Genomic DNA, 20,771 nt, shown 5'->3' with positions numbered 1-20,771 from the left:
CGTGACCAGCACGAGCTGCCCAGACTCCCTTTCCCCAGACCAAGGATGCGTGACCAGCACGAGCTGCCCAGCCTCCCTTTCCCCAGACCAAGGAGGGATTCGGAGAAGGAACTCCCCAAGTTCCCTTCCAGCTGAAGTGCTGATGGTTTTATTGTGCAGACAGTACCCTCCACAGAGCTTGGAGGGTGCACCCCTGTGAGCTCAGGTGGTTCTAGAGGAACAACTCTTGGGTTGGACTTTGCAGGAAATGGAGGGGCTTGAGAGTTAAGTTGGGGACAGCAAGGAGGCTTTGTTACTCTTGGAGTTGTGCTTGATTTAATGTGCTTGAGGAGCCCATTCTGACCAGGTGGTGTGATTGCAAGCAGCTTCCACATGCGGAAGTGGTAAAATCGACAGATCCAGGCCTGCCTCCCCAGCCCCACAGGCACTTAGAAACAAACCTCCATTTCCCTTTAGGGGAGGGGGTATTTCCTGATAAGGTCCTAGCCACGCCTTGGACTTAAGTTGGTGGGAGTGGGGGGATTTTCTGTCACTGCCTTTGTGACAGAAAATTGTGTCCATCGGAAGAACCTTGGTGACTCCAGGGACCTCAGCCTGATCTCCCGTCACAGCCTGGTTGTCTGCCAGATATTGACACCATATCTGGCTTCACCTGCTTCCTCTGGCCACTCTTCACTCCTCAGAAATCCTGAATCAGGGTTGGCATTTGACTAAGTGTTGGCGCTTCCAGAAGCTGTTTAGTGCGGGCATCTTTCAAAGGGGCCCCTTCCCATGAACTGAAGAAACCCAGGTTGGCCAGGGCTGTGCCGTGCAGGGGGTGGTAGAGAGGCCGCCTGCGAATCTGTGTCCGCCAGCAGGCGCCTTTCCGAGGAGGCGTCCGCTCCTGCCTCGCTCCCTCATTCTCAGTTCCCAGGACACGGTCTGGAAAGGTCTTCTCAGCCAAGAGCAGAAAAAATGGTTTCTGTCAGGGCCGAGCCCAGAGTGGGCATACAGGCAGCAGGCTCCTAGGTACTGGTAGGGCTGAAGCTTTGTGCAGACTGAGGCTCTGCTTCTGCCAGTCACTCCTCCTGGGGCAGGTTTCTTGTTAAGGTCTTTTCAGAGGTGCTTCCGACTCCATTACCCGCACCCCGGCCCCTGTGTGCCTGCCTGCGAGCGTGCTCAGTCGGCTCAGTCGTGTCCGACTCTTTGCAGCCCTTGGACTGTAGCCCGCCAGGTTCCTTTGTCCATGGGATTCTCCTGGCAGGAATACTGGAGTGTGTTGCCATGCCCTCCTGCAGGGGACCTTGCTGACCCAGGGATCGAACCTGCCTCTCTTATGTCTCCTGCACTGGCAGATGGGTTCTTTACCACTAGCATCCCCTGGGAAACTCCACGCCCCTCACCCCCAGCTTTTTTCATGGAGTTTAGACCAAGCCCTGGGCACCCCAGCCTACAGCGGGGATAGAAAGAAAACATTGCCAGTTACCTGTTGGTGGTTTCTTAGGGAGATTGGAAAATCCAATACAGCCATCCCCACCCAGGGTCTGCTGCTAGGGACTGGGTTTGGCGTGGAGAAGGAACCAGCCGACTTTACTCTCTGCCCTGCTCCGCCGCCCTCTGCCCTCCACACTGTCCTGACTCTCCAAGCTCTTGTGTTCCACCGCATGCCCTCCCTGCCCCCACATCTCTCAGCCTGAGTGTTGTCAAGTGGTCTAGGGGCCTCTGGGACCCTCTAATCTAACCTGCTATTTTAGGGAAACTGATATAGTGAGAGGTTAGATGACATATAGGGCTTTCCTGGTAACTCAGCTGGTAAGGAATCCACCTTCCATGCAGGAGACCTGGGTTAGATCCTTGGGTTGGAAAGATCTGGAGATGGGGGTGGCTACCCACACCAGTATTCTGGCCTGGAGAATTCCATGGACTATAGGGGGTCGCAAAGAGTCGGACATGACTGAGTGACTAGAACTTTTTGGGGGCTTCCCTGGTAGCTCAGCTGGTAAAGAATCTGCCTTAGTGCAGGAAACCCTGTTTGATTCCTGGGTCAGAAAGATCCACTGGAGAAGGGGTAGACTACCCACTCCAGTATTCTTGGGCTTCCGTGGTGGCTCAGCTGGTAAAGAATCCACCTGCAATGCGGGAGACCTGGGTTCAATCCCTGGTTTGGGAAGACCCCCTGGAGACGCTACACACTCCAGTATTCTGGCCTGGAGAATTCCATGGGGTCTGTATAGTCCATGGGGTCGCAAAGAGTCAGACACGGCTGAGCAACTTTCACTTTCACGATGATATAATGAGAACATATTTGATATTAAACTGTTATTATCTGCATTTTACAGATGTGGAAAAGTGAGGCCCAGAGTATTAAATAACCTGCCCAAGACCACACATCCCAGTGCAGCAGAACTGGGATTTGAACTTGGACATCAGAGTTCACGTTCCTCCCGCCACCCTAGACTGCCTTCAGTGAAATATCTGAGATCACAGTAAAACCTAGTGTCCTGCTGCCTAATTCTATTCTGTTTTATCAACCAGTGTTTTTAAAGTTTCAGTCTTTGCAATAGTAGTTTCTGGGGCTGATGGGCCCTGGAGGAGGTGCACTGTAGGGGTGAAATCCTGAACTTTGAGGCTCGGCTGCCTGGGTTTGAATCCTGGCTCTTCATTTACTAGCCGTGACCTTGGGCAAGCTGTGTGATCTCTCCACACCTCAGTTTCCTTATCTCTGATACAGAGGTCATGATCTTAGTGTTATATGTCTAGGGAGTTGCTGCAAAGTTCAGTTTCATGTATAGCACTTAACAGAGGGCCTAGTACATAATGAGTATTTGATAAATGTTAACTATTATTGCTGTCTAGTAAGTTTGGGAAATTGAAGGGTAAAGTTAACCAGGCACCTGTTAGAGGACTTATCAGAGTCTTTAATCTGCTATCAAAAATTAGCACTTTCCTGGAAGAGGATGTAGTAGGCAGCAGTTTTCAAAGTTTTTGGACAACTAGCCTCTCTTTTAAAGTGGGTACCTGGTAAATTCCCACTCGTGAGACGTAAGTTGGGGTCAGGGGATGCAGTTGAGGGAGCACTGAGCTCTATATCATTCTGCCTGTTTCTGCTTGGCTGGGCTGAACTGGAGATGGACCAGGCTAGATCTGAGTGAAACTTGGAGGGCCTGTGTGGCAGAGCTTGGCTGTACCAGGCATGGCTCCCCTCCTCCCTCTAGGTATGGGTAGAGGCCTGTGGTGTGAGCTGAGGCACCTGAGGGTTTCTGGAACCTCCTGGCCATGAGGACTGACGTTGGCTGACCCCAGTTCAAAGCAGTTACTGAACTGTCTTCCTTTTGCCCTTGGAGGAGAGAGAGGTCTTAAAGTAGGTGATCAATGGCAAGACCGATTGGGACCACCAAACAAACCAGCCCAGCCCAGGTTGCAGTGGTCACAGGTTTTGTAACACAGCCCTGTTTCAGGAAGGCAGGGAGGCTCTGCTCTCTTTCAGGAAGGTGGGGTTCCACCTTGGACCCTCTCCCCAAGTGTTGGTGACTTGAGTAAGCTGGGTCCCTGGCATATTTTAGCTACAAAACCAAGGTGGTTGGAAACTGCAAGTTCCTTTCCAATATAGATATTTTGGGAGCCTCTAAGTCTAGGATTCAGAGAAGGCAATGGCACCCCACTCCAGTACTCTTGCCTGGAAAATCCCATGGACGGAGGAGCCTGGTGGGCTGCAGTCCATGGGGTTGCTGAGCGTCGGACACTACTGAGCGACTTCACTTTCACGCGTTGGAGAAGGCAATGGCACCCCACTCCAGTACTCTTGCCTGGAAAATCCCATGGACAGAGGAGCCTGGTGGGCTGCAGTCCACGGGGTCGCTGAGTGTCAGACACGACTGAGCGACTTCACTTTCACTTAAGTCTACGATTGGGGTGAAAACCTGAAGAGGTGTCACCTTCAGAAGCTGTAAAGTCCAACTAGGAAGAGCCCTGAGAGGTGAAGCCACCTGTCACAGCCAAGGTCTGTGGAGGTGAGGGCCTAGCTCCAGGTCACTGGTTGGGGCCCTTTTCCATATGAGATTCTTCGAACTGAACTACCTTAAATAGCCTTGCTTTGGGCCCCTTTTGCACCCTTCTCTGGGTCATTGCCTCCCAGCTGTGTGTGGTGGTCAGGAGCTGCTCAGACCAGCTCAGGGCTGGCTAACTGTTCATCTTCCCAACAGCTAGGTACAGGAAGTGGGCCAGGGAGGGATGTGGTTGACTAATTACACCAGAGCCTGCCCAAACCTCGCTTTGAACTGGAGCGAGAGTCTGTTGATAGATAAATTTCTTTCTTGTTTTTTAAAAATTCTATCTCTCTCTATATATATATGAACATAGAAAAGCTATATATACACATATATGTATTTGCATTTTGTGTGTGTGTCTGTGTGTGAAAGTGTGTTTTGTCTTGAATTTTACTTTGGAGACTGCTCGGTAGTGACCTTTGGTTAGGAGATTAGAGGGGAGGGTGAATTTTGCTTTTCCCTTTGTGCCTTTCTGACCTGTTTGAATTTCCATACAGTGTGTTTATATTCGTTTTATTGCTTTTTAATAATCATTTGCTTATTTGTCGCTGTGCCGGGTCTTTGCTGCTGCACGGATGCTTCTCTCGCTTCGGCAGATGGAGGCTGCCCTCTGGTTGCGGTGCGTGGATGTCTCGTTGCAGCGGTTTCTTGTGCTTGAGGAGCGTGAGCTCTAGAGCTTGCAGGCTTCAGTAGTTGTGGCGTGTGGGCTCCGTGGTTGCAGTTTCCAGGCTCTAGAGCACAGGCTCAATAGCCATAGCACTCAGGCTTCATTGTTCCACGGCATGTGGAATCTTCCCGGATCAGGGACCCAACCCATGTCTTCTGCATTGGCAGGCGGAACAACAGGATTCTTTACCACTGAGCCACGAGGGAAGCCCTGCTTTTTATTTTTAAATTAATTTATAGAGCAGCTTTAGGCTCACAGCATCATCTCGCCCACTATCAGTGTCTCATATCAGAGTTAGAGTTTGATGACCCTGTATTGACATACCATTATCGCCCGAAGTCCATGGTTTATTGGTAGCATTCACTCTTAGTGTTGCACATTCTGTGGGTTTTGACTAATATATCCACTGTTTTAGAATCATACAGAAGAGCTTCACTGTCTTAAAAATCTTTGGTGCTCTGCCTGTTCATGCCTTCCTTTCACTAACTCCTGGTAATCACTGATTTTTTAACTTCTCCATAGTTTTACCTCTTTCAGAATGATGTATGGTTGGCATTGTGCAGGACGTAACCACTTCAGGCTGGCTTTTTGTCTCTTAGTAACATGCATTGAAGGTTCCTGGTTGTCTCCTCATGGCTTGCAGCTCATTTCTTTTACTGCTGAATAATATTCCATGGTATGGATGTATGACAGTTTACCTATTCACCTTCTGAAGGCATTTTGGTTGCTTCCAAGTTTTGGCCATTATGAAGAAAGCAGCTGTAAATATCCATGCGCAGGTTTCTGTGTGCACATATATTTTCAGCCTCTTGGGGTAAATACCATGGAGTGCTATTGCTAGATCATGTTTAGGGTGTAAGAAACTGCCCTACTGCCTTCCAAAGTGGCTGTACCATTTTGCATTTCCAGCAGCAGTGAATGAGTTTCTGTTGCTTCACACCCTCATCAGCATTTGGCGTCATCGGTGTTTTGCATTTAGGCCATTCTAATAGGTGTGTGGTAGTATTTAATTGTTATTTTAATTTGCAGTTCCCTAAGGAACTGTATGATGTTGAGCATCTTTTCGTATGTTTTTTTTTTTTTTTTGCCATGTGTATGTATTTTTGGGGACAGTATCTGTTTAGATCTTTTGCACATTTTTTAATTGAGTTCTTTTTTTTAAAATGAAGTATAGTTGATTTACAATGTTGTGTTAGTTTCAGATATACATACTGTTGAGTTTTTAAGAATTGTTTTTATATTCTGGATAACAGTCCTTTATCAAATGTGTCTTTTTAAATGTTTCCTCCCATTCTGTAGTTTGTCTTCTCTTCCTTTGATTTTTAAAAAGAAACCAGCAGGGATCATCTGAACTGTATGGTGTAAGCTCTACATTTAAGTTTTTGCATAAAAACAGATTGAAGATTTAATATTAATGAACTAACACACAAATAAACACTGTAGTGCCCAGACTGGGAAGGGGTCATCCCAACAAAGCACGCACTCCAGTCCAGGCCCTCTTGGTTTGCTGCTGGGCTTTGGGTGGGAGGTCTCACAGCATGTGACTTCTGGCCCAGGAAGAGCTCCAGGTTTCTGCCTCCTCTGAGTGTTAGCCTGCTGCAGCCCTGGCTCTCTGGGGAGAACACTGCATGATCCTTGTGCCAGGCGTGCATGGCCCTGCCACCTTCCTTTTCCCTCCACATTACTGGAAGTCAGGCAGGACACGAGAATATGTGCAGAGAGCATAGCCAGCCTACCATATGTCTCCATCTCCCACTCTTGAGGTGGGGGAGCGACCAGACTCTCCATTATGGGGGCGATGACTACGTCAGGGTAGTGAGGCGCCGCTTGTTCCGGGTTATTCTGCCTCTTCTAATGCAGTGTTTCTAAATTGCTGTGTTTGAGGACTCTGGGTGCCTACTCTTGTGGAATCCTTGAAATGTAGTGGTATTCTTGTGTACATGTACACAGTTTTAGGGAACAAGCCACTTTATAGGCCCCGAGAAGCCCCCTATGTACCTGCTGTCTGCTTTCAACATTCACCAAGTAAGCTGAGGCTTGGTCTCAAGGGACCCTGGGAGGCTCAGATCTTGGTGTTTATCCTCAGAGTTTACTTACTGCTTGGAATGAAGACTAGATAGAATAAGCTAGAAAGTGTCCAAGTACCTTAAGGAAAAAGTGTTTCCTAGTTTGTGGAGTGCAGAATCAATTACATCGGAATCCCTGGAGATGGGGATAGGATGCTTGTTTATATTTCACATTCCCTGGACTGTCCCAGACTGAAGTGCCCAGAATGACTGGGGCCAAGGCCCGGGCATTTTTATTTTTAGCAAGCTGTCCAGGTGATTCTCATGCATGAGGAAGCAGTGCCACAGAAACTGGTCCAGAGTCCAGCAGCATCAGCATTTTGGGGCCAGTTCCCAAACCCACCCTGCAGAGACTCTGGGGCCGGGACCCGACAATCTGGGTTAAAACAAGTCCAGCAGGTGATTGTTTTGCAGCCTGAAGCATGTGAAGCCCTAGTTTAGCCAGAGAGGGCCACGGCTGGATGAAATTGGGTGCACAGCTACAGGTAGATGGTCCCAGTGAGGAGGGAAGGGAAGGGTGGTATTTGTACTGCATCTTGAGAGGCAGTACTTGAGGCTGAAAGTTCCCCAGAGGCTGGTGTCCAGGAACTGGATTAGTCCCAGAAGAGGCCAGCTGCCTGCGGCACCCGGAGGCCCTCTCCAGTGAGTCCCAAGACAGAGTGCCCTGATGAGAGCTGGCACAGAACAGGGATGTGCCTGGCCTGTCAGAATCCCGGCCTGTCCACTCTGTGAAGCATCCCACTCAGGCACCTTTCTTCTTTGTTGAAGAGCAGAAGTAGGAGGAAGGCATTGGTCAGCATGGAAGGCGTGGTGTTTGTAGTTCTCAAGAGAAGGCAGATCTGCAGGACTGTAATCACTGTTACCTTCTGTGTGCAGAGTGAGGGCTGGACAGAGTGGAGGGGAAGGTGAGGGTCCCCCCCGCCACTATGCCCTGCCCAAACTCCCCTCTGAGCCGCATATGGTACCCCGGGTGCTAGACTAACTTTGCCAAGGGCAGTAGACCCTGCTGGTGGCCTCTTGAGAAAAAGTGGAGGCCAGAGTATGTAAAGACTGGGCCATAAGCAAATTTCCTAATTTTCACAAAAAGAGGGGGTTTCCCTGGTGGCTCAGTAGTAAAAATCCACCTGCCAGTCAAGAGACATGGGTTGAATCCCTAATCCGGGAGGATCCCACATGCCCTGGAGCAACAAAGCCCTATTGAGCCTATGCTCTAGAGCCTGGAAGCTGCTGACTGCTAAGCCCACGTGCGCCCTGGAGCCCATGCTCCACAACAAGAAGCCAGTGCAACAAGAAGTCCATGCGCTGCAGTGGAGAGTAGCTTGCACTTGCCACGATGAGAAGAGCCTGCGCAGCGACAAAGGCCCGACACGACCAAAGATAAATAAGTAAAATTATTTTTAAAAGGTGAGGGGAAGACTGTAGATGTTGGGAGTCTAAGAGTTGCCTGCTGATCCCGGGCTCTCCTAGGACATGTCCTCGTTGGGAAGGGGCGAGTCAGGGCACTGGGAGTGAGGACTGGGCCTCTGGAGGTCGACCCAGGCTCTCCGGCTGCCTTTGCTTTTGTCCTGGAGATTCGTAGACAGATAAGCTGGAGCGCTCTAGGCGGGCAGGGGATGGGGAGAGATGTGTTAGAATCCTCATTTGATGGAGGCCCTCTTCCTACTGTCGTGAACTAGATGAGGAAACAGGTGTCAATCAGGCTGTGGTAGAGTTAGGTGGTCCAATAACTGATTGAGTGGTCCTGGGTGGGGAGAGGTTGGTAGCAACAGTGTAGAAGTGCCCTTTCAGTGTCACTCACTGGGAAGAACGCAAATGCCATGTTTTCCCAACCAATGAATATAAAAGAAAGCTGAGAGAGAGTGCTAAGATGCTTGATACTGGCCCGGGTTGCAAGAGATCTTATAGGCTGGAGCAACGGGTAGAATGGAGGGGGAAATTTAACAGGAATCAGCACCCTGTCTCTATTGTCTAGAACATGCAGGCATTAACAGTCCAGGGAGGCTGGGGAGCTACTGCTGTGGGCTCTCCACACCATACCTGGAGCCTTTGTTTCCCGGGGGAGCTCTGCGAACGAGAAGGGAGTGGGCCACAGACGTGGAACTGCTTCAGGCAGGAAATGGTGGGAAGAAAATGAGGCTGTTCTTTCAGAAGAGGGGAAGACTGGAGGTGGGCTTTTGGGGAGAGGGGAAGCCGGGGCGCGCGGGAGGAAGAACTATTCCTCGGGTGTGGGATGAGACCCGGCCTGTGGGACCCTCCAGGGCAGAGCTCATCGTCTGGGAGCTCGGGGAATGAGCACCATCACCCTGTGAGTGGCTGAGGCTGGCCTGCGGCCCGGCCCCAGGCAGGAACCCTAGCAGTCCCTCCAGGTCCAAGTTCCGTGGTGTATTTATGTAATAATCCTAACCCCAGGCTCAGAGCCGGGCTGCCTTGCGCTGAATGGACCCTGTGTGAGTTATTCGAATCTTGGAGGAACAGCCACAACCTCAAGTGAGCTCAGAAAGCCCTACCTGAATTGAGTCTTTTTTAAAGTTGTTTTTTTAATAGGCACACATGCATGTGGCAAGAAATGCAAATATAAGCAGTGAATTTCATTTCTATTCCAGTTTTCCCCTGCAGAGGCAATCAGTGCTACCCAGTTCCTTGTTTAACATTCCAGGGATTGTAGGGTGTGTGTTTGTGTGTATTCAGCGCTAAATTTGTACATTTTCTTATTTTTAAGTTAGCATACACCCAGCACTACACCTTGATTAACAATGGTGATCATTTCAAATCGCCACTCATAGAGCTGGCTAATTCTGAAGTATATAATATATAGATATATGAATGTAATATACAGAGTATCCCTTGTATGGATCCGTTGTGATTTATTTAACCAGCCTCTTGCAGGTGGGTATTTAGGGATTCCTTCTGGTTGTTGTTGTAGTAAATGTCACGGTTAAGTGCATCTGGGAAATAGATTTCCAGAAGTAGAGTTTCTGAGTCAAAGACCGTGTCGCTTTTAACTTCGGCATCTCCGTGTTTCACTCCGCGCGCCTCGCTGTGTTAGTGAGGGTGAGCATCTAGTGTTCCTTTTGTGTTGTCGTTTGCATCATCTGAGTTTCTCTAAAGGTTGTTGGTCTTTTTCTTACCATAAGACGTTTTTCCTAAATTTGTCCTTTCTCTTGTCTTTATGTTATTTTCCTTATTTCTGTCTTACACAGAAACTTAATTTTATCTTTGGGGTTGAGGGCTACTTCTGAAGTCTGACGCTTAGGTCTGGCTGACATTTTACTTTGATGTGGGGAACAGGGCAGTATCTGGCTCCTCTGTTTTGTTTTCCCATCCCGCTGTGGGCGAGGCCTCCAGGCTCATTCCTCTGGGAGGTGATCTCCAGGGAGAACGGTGTCAGGAACAGGACTGCAGCTCCTCTGGTTTTCCGATGGGTGGCTCCTCTTTATTCCATGAGGAGGTTCCTGGCCCATCCAGCATTCAGATCCCCAGGGTGTCGCCTCACCAGCGAGGCCTCAGGGTTCTGGCAGAGGGGTCAGACTGAAAGCAGCACCACTGGGGAGCTTAGTCGCCACATTGCAGCGTGCTTGGGAAAAGGGCTTTGGCCGACACCACAGGTCACCGATTCTCGCTCTCTGCAAGGTCACTAGGCCACCATCTGGCCTCCCATTGCGGTCACCCGTGGACCCACTGACCCAAATAAATGACCATGCCCAGAGCACTGAGAACCAGACTCATGGGAACCAGTGGCACCTTAAGGAAGCCCTTCATTTTCCGTAAAAACAGCATGTGTAGCTCTCCAGCACAGCTGTGAAGGGCGGCCCAGAATTTTGTAGGTGGATAATGGTGTCTAGAGAGGTGTTTTTCAGAGTTCCTGGACCAGTAACATCACCTGGGAACTAGTTAGAAATATGAATTCTGGCTCTACTGACTCAAACCATGCGGGTGGAGCCCAGCAGTGTGTTTAACAAGCCCTCCAGGTGGCTTCTGACGCACACTGCAGTTTGAGAACTAGCTTGGGGCCTGGTGTGCAAGGAGGAGCTGCTCACCTGGGCTCAGCAGCTGTGATTGTTAAGGAAGCCTACAGGTTTCCTCACTTTCACTGGTCCTTGGGTGCCTCTTAAATTGCAATAGCCACTGATTGGCGAGAGTAACCAGGTTTCCTGATGGTCTGAGACTGTGATATCACAGCAGCTCATGTCCCTCTGGGCAGCTCCTCTAGCGTGAGGCACAGCAGAGGGGTCTGTACAGAGGGGGTTGTAAGGACAGGTCTCCCACCATCACCAAGGATTTAGGTCCTGGGCCTGGCTCCTTCCCTTACTGCCGGCCTGCAAGTCGCTTGCCCTTTCTGAGTTCATCTGTAGGAACAGGGTGGTACTGCCTCGCTTGATCACATGAGCCCTCCTGAGGGCTCTCTTTATTTCTGGAAACGGTTATCCCACACCCGGGGATTCCCTTGCTGGGTGAACCAGAGGCTGGAGAACAAAAAGTGTAGTTTGGGGCAGATGCAATTTGGAGCCCACTGTGGATCGCTCAGGGTCTGTAGGTTGGGCGCAGGGAGATGGGAGCACGGGCTTTCCCTAAGGCTGGATGGATGGTGATAAACAAGATCCAGGCAGATAGACCTGGCCCCTGAGAATGAGATGGGAGAACAGCGTCACACCTGCAGCATCCCTTGTCAGCACAGGTGGGAGTGGAGCCTGGGTGAAAGCGGTTTTCAAGGCAACTCACCAGCTCATGGGTGGCGAATCCTGTAATGCTCCGATTGCTGTTTCTGGCAGGGGCCTTGTGGGTAAAGGGTGAGCTGGGTTGCCCCACCCCGGGTCAGGCCTGATGCGGCTCCTCCTGCTGGGGCTGGCTTGTGGTTGTTGCTCTTCTCCAGTAAAGCTAATGGGAGCCCCTGGCTGAGCCTGAGCACACTTTCCTCTTTCCTTTCAGATCGAGCCATGAGCTACCCAGGCTACCCCCCGCCCGCAGGTGGCTACCCACCAGCTGCACCAGGTAAGAAGGTCTGAGGCCTGTGGGGGAGGGATTGCCCTCTCTTCAAAGGGTCTAGGCGTGGAGAGGGGAGGAGTGATGGTGCTTTCCAGTCATTTCCTTGCTCCCTTCATTCCCACACAGTGCAGCCAGATGGGAAGGGGCTAGAGAAGATCTTGGATCCTGGGGCCAAGTGAGGCCACTTCTGAAAAGCCAGGACGAGGCCAGGCCCCAGTCTCTTGCCTTATTAGCTGACAGGAACAGACAAGATATGTTCCATTCTCTGAGACTCAGTTTCCTCCCTTGCACATGAATTCAGGCGTCTCCATCACGGGGCTGGCCCAGACAGGCCGCGATAGCCGGTAGAGGCTCTGGCACGGCGTCCTCTGGAGCACCGCGCGGTGACAGGCGCCCCGTCGCCCCCCTGCCCCGCGTGCACCGTGCGTGCGCTCCCGGCAGCGGGCCCCCTGCGCGCAGGGCGCGGAGGCGGTCGCTGAGGCTGATGTTGCTCTGCAGCTGCTGCTGTGGGCCAGTAGCAGGGCGGCTGCGCCAGCCTGTCCGGTACCTGTGCGCCACCACTTCCACCTCTGTCCGCACCGGAGCAGGAAGCGTGGGAACTGGCAAGTGACTCCGGGGAGGCTCTGTCCTGGGTGTCCCGGAGCTGGAAATCCGCGCTGGAGGCCCCCAGGGCCTTTTCGCTGCCGTGGACAGGGCGGCTTCTGACAGGCCAGCCATGATGCTGGCTGCTGTGCTGCTCGTGAGGGCTTCGGTGAGGGCTGTCACATACGAACACTCACCGGCTCCCAGCTAAGCCCTGCCTGGCAGTAACTCTCTTAATCCTCCTCACAGCAATTGAGGCCATCACCAGCTATCCCCGCTTCACACGGGGAAACTGAGCCAGGATGGCTCAGTGCTCGCTCAGGGCGCATGCCCCAGTCCTGCTGGTGTCAGAGCTGGGACTTCTTACTGCTGTTCCCCGACTCCTCCTGACAGCCAAGCCCTGTCTGCCTCTGTCCCGTCAGTCATCCTGCTTCTCCCTGCCTCTCACAGACATGTGGTGACAGCACACAGCCAGATCAGCAGGCCAGCCCACCCCACCCGCTGTGCTCTTCCATCACTCTGGACTGAGTGCTCCTTGAGCTCCGCACTCTGCTGGGCTCGGCACAGCCTCCCTGAGTGACCTGTCTGTACTCCTGGTCCGTGGTGGTGAGCCCAGGAGAGCAGGTCTGCCCTTGGCCCTCCTGCCTTAATACCCCACAGAGAGTCTTGGGAGTGTTTGCTGAGTGGTGCCTTCCTCTCCAAAAGGTGGGGCAGGTTCCTTCTTCTCTCCTCTGGCAGCAGGATCAGGCTAGACTCTGTTGCCTGAGCGTTTTCACCGTGGCCTATAGGACTGCCCAAGGCTCTGCTTGGCCTCCTCTCTGACAGCCTGGGAGCTTGATGTCTCTGCCTTGTCCTCTTGGCGGGTGATCGGGGGGCTGATGGACTTGGTGTTGCTTTCAGGTGGCGGTGCCTGGGGAGGTGCTGGCTACCCGCCGCCCACCATGCCTCCCATCGGGCTGGATAATGTGGCCAACTACGCAGGGCAGTTCAACCAGGACTACCTCTCAGGAGTGGTGAGTCCAGCCCGCCCACTGGGCTGCCCTGGGGGCCAGAGGGAGAAAGGCTGCTGGCTTGCGGCGTGTCAGAGGGGTGTGTGTTTACCTCTGGGCACCGAGGGTGTCGCACTGTGTCTTGGGACAGGAGGGTCTCCATCGAAGCTCTCACCAGTTCACTGTCCCTCACTGTCCCCAGTGAGGGCTGGGGGCGTGTGTTGGGCTGCGAGGTCTTCCAGGTTCCTTTCAGCCCTGGGGGTTGGGTAGGGGTGAGGAATATGCATTGAGCACCTTCTGTATGCACTCAGCACAGGGACGGGAGGAGGGTGAGGGGGCGTGTGTGTGTGTCATGCACGTGTGACCGGATGCAGGCGTGTGTTGTCTGTGTTCGTACGTGCGGATGACTGTCCTGGTTGGGCCTGGGGGCAGGTGCCTGGTAACACAGGCAGGCATGCTACTTTCGATTTGCTTATGAAATGGTGTATTTTATAATCTAAAGATAAACATACGCTCAGTGTAAACAGTGCAACCACTGCATAGTCTAATTTGCACCAGGCCCATGGTAGGTGCTGAGGATAGAAACCCCCACCTAGGAGTACCTGCCAGCCCCTGGGAGGAGACAGAGAGTAGCATGAGGGAACAGCGGTGTGGTGTCAGAGCGAGGCAGGCAGGGTAAGGGGCCAGTGGTGCAGGCTGGGGCATGGGGACAGAGGGTGGGCTTGATAGGCCTGCTGAGAAGCTGGTGGTGCTCGGAGTCAGCTTGAGCCGAGTGTGGCTCCGGGGCTCCCGCTGCAGGGCTCAGGGTGGGGAAGGGCAGAGGGATGGATGGAGTGTGGCCTTACCTCTCCAGGGCTGTTAGTCTAAGGCTCTGCTTTGTGGACTTTCAGGCAGCCAGCATGTCCGGGACTTTTGGAGGAGCCAGCGTGCCAAACCTGTACCCGGGGGCCCCTGGGGGTGGTTACCCTCCAGTTCCCCCAGGGAGTTTCGGGCAGCCCCCTCCCGCCCAGCAGCCTGTTCCTTCGTATGGAATGTACCCGCCCCCTGGAGGAAACCCACCCTCTGGGATGCCTTCATATCCGCCATACCCAGGGGCCCCTGTGCCAGGGCAGCCCATGTTGCCTCCTGGACAGCAGCCCCCAGGGGCCTACCCTGGACAGCCGCCCATGACCTACCCCGGACAGTCTCCAGTGCCACCTCCTGGGCAGCCCCCGGCGCCGAGCTATCCAGGGTACTCGGGTTCTGGGACCGTCACCCCTGCCGTGTCCCCAGCCCAGGTAGGTGCCGACCCTGTGCTACTGCCTGTCCGGGCCTGGCCCCAGGGGCCTGAGACACGTGGCCTAGTGTCCCCCAGCAGGGACGGGGGAGGGCTCAGTCCTGTAGCTCCGACTTGTGGTTTTCAGTGCATCACTTTCTCACAGACTCCCCACCCCTGCTTGCACTCCTGAGGGCCCAGCGAACTGCCCTGTTTGTCCCAGCTTGGTTAGAGGGTCCCTGTGTGAGGCGGGTCTGAACGCTCCAGGTACTCTTCGTTCTTCTTGTGGTATTGACTGCCTGGGCTTTGTGAGAACTGTCTCAAAAAGCCTTTGCCCAGTAGCTCTTAGTCTTTAATCTCTGGATGTGCCCTCCCAGACTCAATACCAGCCCCTTTGAGTGTGGAAAATTGTTGGCGGTTCTTTCAGGATTGCTCTTGGCTCATTTTGGAGAGCAGTTCATGTTTGCAGAGCCTAGAATTCATTGTCATGGTTACACAGCCAAACCAGCCAAGCACAGGGCTAGTGGAATGTGGTTGACTACTATTTTTAGTCAGAGGGTCCATTCCCCTCCTTCCCCAACACCCACACATCCCCTTACCCCTGCCCTGCCCTGCCTTGTGCCTCTCTGCCTTCCCCTCATCTTTCTCTCAGCTTATCTCCTCTGTTAAAGCCAGTTTGTCCTAGATCATCCATCACGGGAGAGTTTAGGCAGGAAAAATCCAGTGTGCTTGGAGCGTAGCTGTCATTTGAGAAGTCCAGCAGGCAAGCAGGTCACAGAGTCCAGAGCACAGTCCAGGAAACCAGAGTGAATCCAGGCGGTAGCCGGTCTGTGTGTACCATTGTGAAGGCTGGACACTTGAAGGCATCCCGGAGGAACACCTGTTTCTGACATGCAGAGAGTGGACTAAGCAGGGCTGTTAGGGGAGCCCCGATGTGCAGTGCTGAGGCCTTGAGGAGAGGCTAGGACCCTGTTCTGAAGCCTCCCCTTCATCTGGAGCACCCGGGCATAGCGTAGATTTCCAGCATCAGGACTCAGCTCTAGGTAGGCTCCTCGCCGTGGCAGCCTGGAGGATGCTTCAGTGCCAGGACACGAGGGAGGCGATGGTCACATTAGGCCGACTGTGTTGAGTCCCCTGTGCTGTCAACTGCAGGCTCCTTCAGGTACCCCAACTTTTAGAAGAAAGGTATTTCCAGAGTCTGGGGCAGGCAGTCTCACGTCTAGGAAATGCAGCATCTTACTGTCTGTCTGTCTATCTGAGTAGTTTGGAAACCGAGGCACCATCACAGATGCATCTGGCTTTGACCCCCTGCGAGACGCTGAGGTCCTGCGGAAGGCCATGAAGGGCTTTGGTGAGAGACCCTGGCTGGCACGAGTCCCAGCTGCCTCCCCCGACTCCCTCGGCAGTCACACAGTGCCTCTGTGGGCTGGGGTCCACTGGGTGGAGGCGGCCTGGCCCCGGGGTTAAAGAGAGAGTGTAGATATGAGGATGTATCGCGGATGCTCAGGGGAGTTGGAGGACCCAGGCCAAGAAAGTCTCTAGCCACAGAGCATCGCTGTGACCCCAAGCCCACTCCCACCTCTCCTTCCACCAGGGACCGACGAGCAGGCCATCATTGACTGCCTGGGTAGTCGCTCCAACAAGCAACGGCAGCAGATCCTCCTGTCCTTCAAGACAGCATATGGGAAGGTGAGTGTTGGTTCCTGGGACCAACAGGGACGGTCAGGGGTTCCTTCCTGAATTAGGGCATATCCTCCTGATAGGTGCAGCCTACTCCTGCTTTTCCCCGGGACCTGGATCTCCTAGATGGACCGTAAGGCATGTTAGGGCGTTTCTTGGTGGCTCTCAACTGATGGCATCTTCTAGAGGCAAGGGATGCTCAAAGTAGAAATCCCAGAGTCTACAGGGTACTGAAGTTTGCTGAGAGGTGCCCAGGGATCTGGATTCTATCCTGGCTCTGCCATGACTCACCGAGACCATGGGCAAGTTATTTCTCTTTGAAAGAAGAGGCTTTAAGTACTGAACATATAGAAGTTTGAATCTGGGGGCTTTTGGATCTTATTAACAGAAAGATAACCACTGAGTACATAGAGGCTAGTACATGCGGGCTAGTGCTCTGGCCTAGTGTCTCTCCTACTTTAATGGGCTATGAGTTCCCTGGGAATCTGGTTCAAATGCAGGTTGCAATTCTGCAGGTCAGTCTGGGGCCTGAGGTTTGTCTTTTCTGTAAATGCTGCTGGATCTGGGATATTGTTCCCTATTGGTCACCTCCTGTGGATTCTCAAAATAGGATATTTTGTTTTTCTAAATGTCCAATTAGGATTTGCTCAAAGATCTGAAATCTGAACTCTCAGGAAACTTTGAGAAGACAATCTTAGCCCTGATGAAGACCCCTGTCCTCTTTGATGCTTATGAGATAAAGGAAGCTATCAAGGTGTGTATGTCCTGTGTGTGTGGACGTGATGGACAAAGGCCTAGACCACGTGTGTGTCATAGCTCAATTATTAGCTACTGTTGTCAGTATAGCTCCTGGGGTCCAAGTGCTGTAGAAAAGGGAACTTTTGGTGGCTCCTCCAAGAGGCAAATGAGGCATCACTCATCATCAGGGAGCATCTAAGTCTCTCTGCCTTAAATGGTGGGAGCTGGGGTTCAGAGAAGATCAGTGATGCAGTGATAGTAGGGGTGGGAGGAGTGGGTGATATCCTCATTCATCAGGACTCTGTTGTTAGCAGATAACAGAACACTTGAGGAGCTTAAGCAGAGCCAGGGTGGAGAATCGGGAGGATAGCGACAGCAGCCTGACCTGGAGAGGGACGGGCCTGGGCAGCATCGCTCATGCCTGCTGCCTGAGTGTCTGCTTCGTTCTTCCATCTGCTTCTGTGCCTCTCCCTCTTTGGCACAGCATCTGTGTGGGCCCCTCCCTGAGTACCTGTCAGAGATCCAGCCACAGAAGAGGCCAGCTGTCCCTTGGTCCAGATTCCGAATAGGAGGCAGGTTTTGATGGACTTCATTTGGGTTCAGCCTCCCCCTAGTCCTGTGACTGCCAAGACCCTCAGCAGGTGCCTGTGGATGGGCTGGGGCCACGCCCACAGATGGGGGAGTCCTTGGGAGCTGAGCAGGCGCCCCAGAAGGAATCTAACCTTCCTCAGGGCCTGGTGGGCACAGTGACTCTTCCCGCCCCAAAGGGACATCCCCTGAAACTAGGTTCATCTCTCCGTGGGTGTCAAAAGACACAACTAAGCCAAGGAGCAGGAGAAGGTGCCTCTGTGGACTGTAGCCTGCCAGGCTTGTCTGTCCATGGGATTCTCCAGGCAAGAATACTGGAGTGGATTGCCATTCCCTTCTCCAGGGGATCTTCCCAATCCAGGGATTGAACCCGAGTCTCCTACATTGCAGGCAGAATCTTTACTCTCTGAGCCACCAGGGAAGCCGAGGAAGCAGGGGAAGGATTCATTACTTGCAGCAAGTAAGAGCATCAGGGGTCTTTCCCAAAGCAGTGTCTCCTGGAACTGCAAAATTGGGGAAATCTTAAGCTAACACGTGCATATTCATGAAGGGGCTTGAATGGTCCACAGAGTCCAAACCTCAAAAGGTCAACATCATCATCCCTTAGGTTCCATTGGTTTTGGTGGTTGAGCGCCCAGAAGGGTTTAAGTTCTGCAGAACAGCTCAAGAAAGTGCTTCAGGCTTGTCTTTACCATTGACGCAGAACCCAGGGTCTTTACTCATGTTTTGTTATCTTGCCTGTTGCTCTGTTGTTCCCTTAAGGACAAGTACTGTGGCCAGGCTTAGGTCACAAAGTGGTTTAGACCAGAAGTGGTTTCTCTTATGTCAAGAAAGCCCTTCCGGATTCTGTTGCTTCCAGTACACCTACCATATCTGCCCCTAGTATCACTCCCATTTTATGGTCAAGGAACCAGAGGCACAGAGAGGTGAAGTAACATGCCGAAGGTCACACAGCTAGTGATCAGAACCAAGGTGCAACCCGATGCAGAAAGCAGGCTACTGACCCTGTCCCCTGCCTCCTCACTGTCCCTTCCTCAGCCGTCTCTTCCATCCTCAATGTTGTTGCCTTTTCTTAGGCGTCTCCAGACGCTCCACTCTCCACTCTGGGAGTCAGGTTTTCCCACGTGTCGATGCTCTTGCTTTCAAACCATTTTCTCAGTTGTTTGTCACTTTATTCATGGAATGAACTTGGAATAAAACAGATCTAGGTCCGCCTCTCAGCCCCACCATTTACTCTGTGGCTTTGGACAAGTCACCACACTTCTCTGATTTCTTGGTGTCCCGGAAGATGGGATGGGGATGATCCTTCAAGTGGGTCTCTACTTGTCACCTTGTTGCGATCTTTCCTGGGACTTTCCTGGGACTGTGTGGGGGAGTTTGGCTGCTTCAGGCCAGGGTAGCAGCAGCAGCAGCATGACGGGTGGGTCTGTGTCCGTGGCCTCTTCCACTGGGGTTTGTGTCCTGAGGGACCATGGCAGCTGCTCTTCCCTGCGTGCCAGCAAGGAGGCTGTCACAAGCTCCTGCTTTGTCCTGCGCTCTGGCTCCGCAGGGGGCGGGCACTGATGAAGCCTGCCTGATCGAGATCCTCGCCTCCCGCAGCAACGAGCACATCCGGGAGCTGAACAGAGTCTACAAGACAGGTTAGGCTGGCCCCAGGGCCTCAGCCGCCGTGGCCACACCCTCTCCCTCCCAGGGCCTGAACTCTCCCTTCCTGACCTTGTCTCCTTGTCTCCTGCCATCCCCAACACACTGGGCTTCCATCCCAGGCCCAGCCCTGATTGCTGTTTACATAGAAGCAGGTGACTGAGCTTAAGAGAGGGCTGAGGGAAAGCCTGGGTGTGCCCAGGGCCAGGTCAGCCTGGGAACCATCGCCCTTCCTGGCCTCCAGTTATGTGTTCCTGGGGGCCGTGTGGGCCACCTGCTCCTCGTGCCAGCACTCGCTGTTGACTGTGTGCAGTGGGCAGCTTGGTCCACGGAGCCACAGGGTGGCCCTTCCCGGCATCTCGTTTTCAGAATTCAAAAAGACCCTGGAGGAGGCCATTCGGAGCGACACGTCAGGACACTTCCAGCGGCTCCTCATCTCTCTCTGTCAGGTACTTTCCCAGGGCAGAGCTTGGGCCCACGGTAGGGAGAGGTGAACATCTGAGCCACGGGGAAGAAGAGCAGGGAGGGAGGGATGTGGCTCCAAGGAGTGGCCTTGCCTCACAGCCTGCTTCCTTTCAGGGAAACCGGGATGAAAGCACAAACGTGGACATGACCCTCGTCCAGAGAGATGTGCAGGTGAGTGTGACGGCCGCTCACCTGGCTTCCTGAGCAGGGGGCGCATCCCACTTCCTTGTATCATGAGGGGTGGAAACAGCAAAGATGAGGAGTGGATTCCAGACTCTTTGAGTTTCACAGGCTCTGCTGCTTATCAACCGTGTTACCTTGAACAGATCACCCCACCTCCATAGGCTTCATTCAGCCTCCCGCTCTGTAGGAGGGACCACGTGGGATAATATTACTTTTAACAGTTGGTAGATCAGTGATGGATGTGGGATTTCATGTGACTTGGTACTTTTCTTGTGTTTGATTGCCTAGACCATTATTCTGTTAAGTTTTTGATTTGAACCTAGAAACAAACCAGCTGCCATGTTAGTTGTATAGCCTTAGAATTCTGCCCTTGTCCCCAGCCTGGTGTGAATTGCAGACCAAAAGGGCAACTGTCTCTGGCCGTTTCCTCTCTTTGTCCAGGGATCCAAGCGCCTCTCCAGAGATGTTTGGGTTTCCCACCAATGATGTCAGACCACCATAGCAGTTCTGCTTGGAGAGGTCCCCAGCTTCCTGGTGGGCTGGCTGGCACTGAGGTGTCCAGGTGAGGACACTGAGGCCCAGGAAGGCAGAGCTATGTCCCGAGAGACCTGGAGGCAGAGCCTAGACAGAGGCCCAGATGCCTCGCTCACTCCCTGTGCCCAGACGTCGCCTGCCCCTGCCCCTGCCCTGGTCCCAGTCCCCTCCTTAACATCTCCCTGGCTTGGGACCCCCATTTCCATAACTGAACTTAAGGCTGGACATCCTTAAAGCCCCAGGCTCTGGCCTTGCCCCTGTGGGGATTTTCCCATTGCTGTTTCCTGTCCAGGCTGTTTCTTAGCTCAGGCAGAAGTTGCCTTGGTCGAAGGGTTCCGTGCCGACTACTCTGCCTTCTTAGTTCTGGACCTG

At 52.9% G+C, this 20,771-nt stretch overlaps 1 protein-coding gene across 4 annotated transcripts in view; it reads left to right on the top strand.

Annotated features, from left to right (window-relative positions):
* Nucleotides 1-20,771, top strand: part of ANXA11 (annexin A11) — a 42,381-nt gene that overhangs the window by 14,220 nt on the left and 7,390 nt on the right. For 2 of the 4 annotated variants that reach the window (XM_040242575.1, XM_040242577.1), the window contains exons 2-10: nt 11,685-11,747; nt 13,224-13,336; nt 14,203-14,589; nt 15,831-15,918; nt 16,162-16,256; nt 16,888-17,001; nt 19,123-19,213; nt 19,587-19,666; nt 19,797-19,853. In XM_040242575.1, coding sequence (XP_040098509.1) covers nt 11,693-11,747; nt 13,224-13,336; nt 14,203-14,589; nt 15,831-15,918; nt 16,162-16,256; nt 16,888-17,001; nt 19,123-19,213; nt 19,587-19,666; nt 19,797-19,853 — 1,080 coding nt within the window. In that variant the 5' untranslated portion in view covers nt 11,685-11,692. Of the gene's footprint in view, nt 1-3,879; nt 3,990-11,684; nt 11,748-13,223; nt 13,337-14,202; nt 15,730-15,830; nt 15,919-16,161; nt 16,257-16,887; nt 17,002-19,122; nt 19,214-19,586; nt 19,667-19,796; nt 19,854-20,771 lie in introns of all 4 variants that reach the window. The other 2 variants (XM_040242576.1, XM_040242578.1) reach the window with 2 other exon arrangements.

Source organism: Oryx dammah, unplaced genomic scaffold, assembly GCF_014754425.2.
Source record: "Oryx dammah isolate SB20612 unplaced genomic scaffold, SCBI_Odam_1.1 HiC_scaffold_6, whole genome shotgun sequence".
Lineage (NCBI taxonomy): Eukaryota > Metazoa > Chordata > Mammalia > Artiodactyla > Bovidae > Oryx > Oryx dammah.
This window is presented reverse-complemented; position numbering and strand designations above follow the sequence as displayed.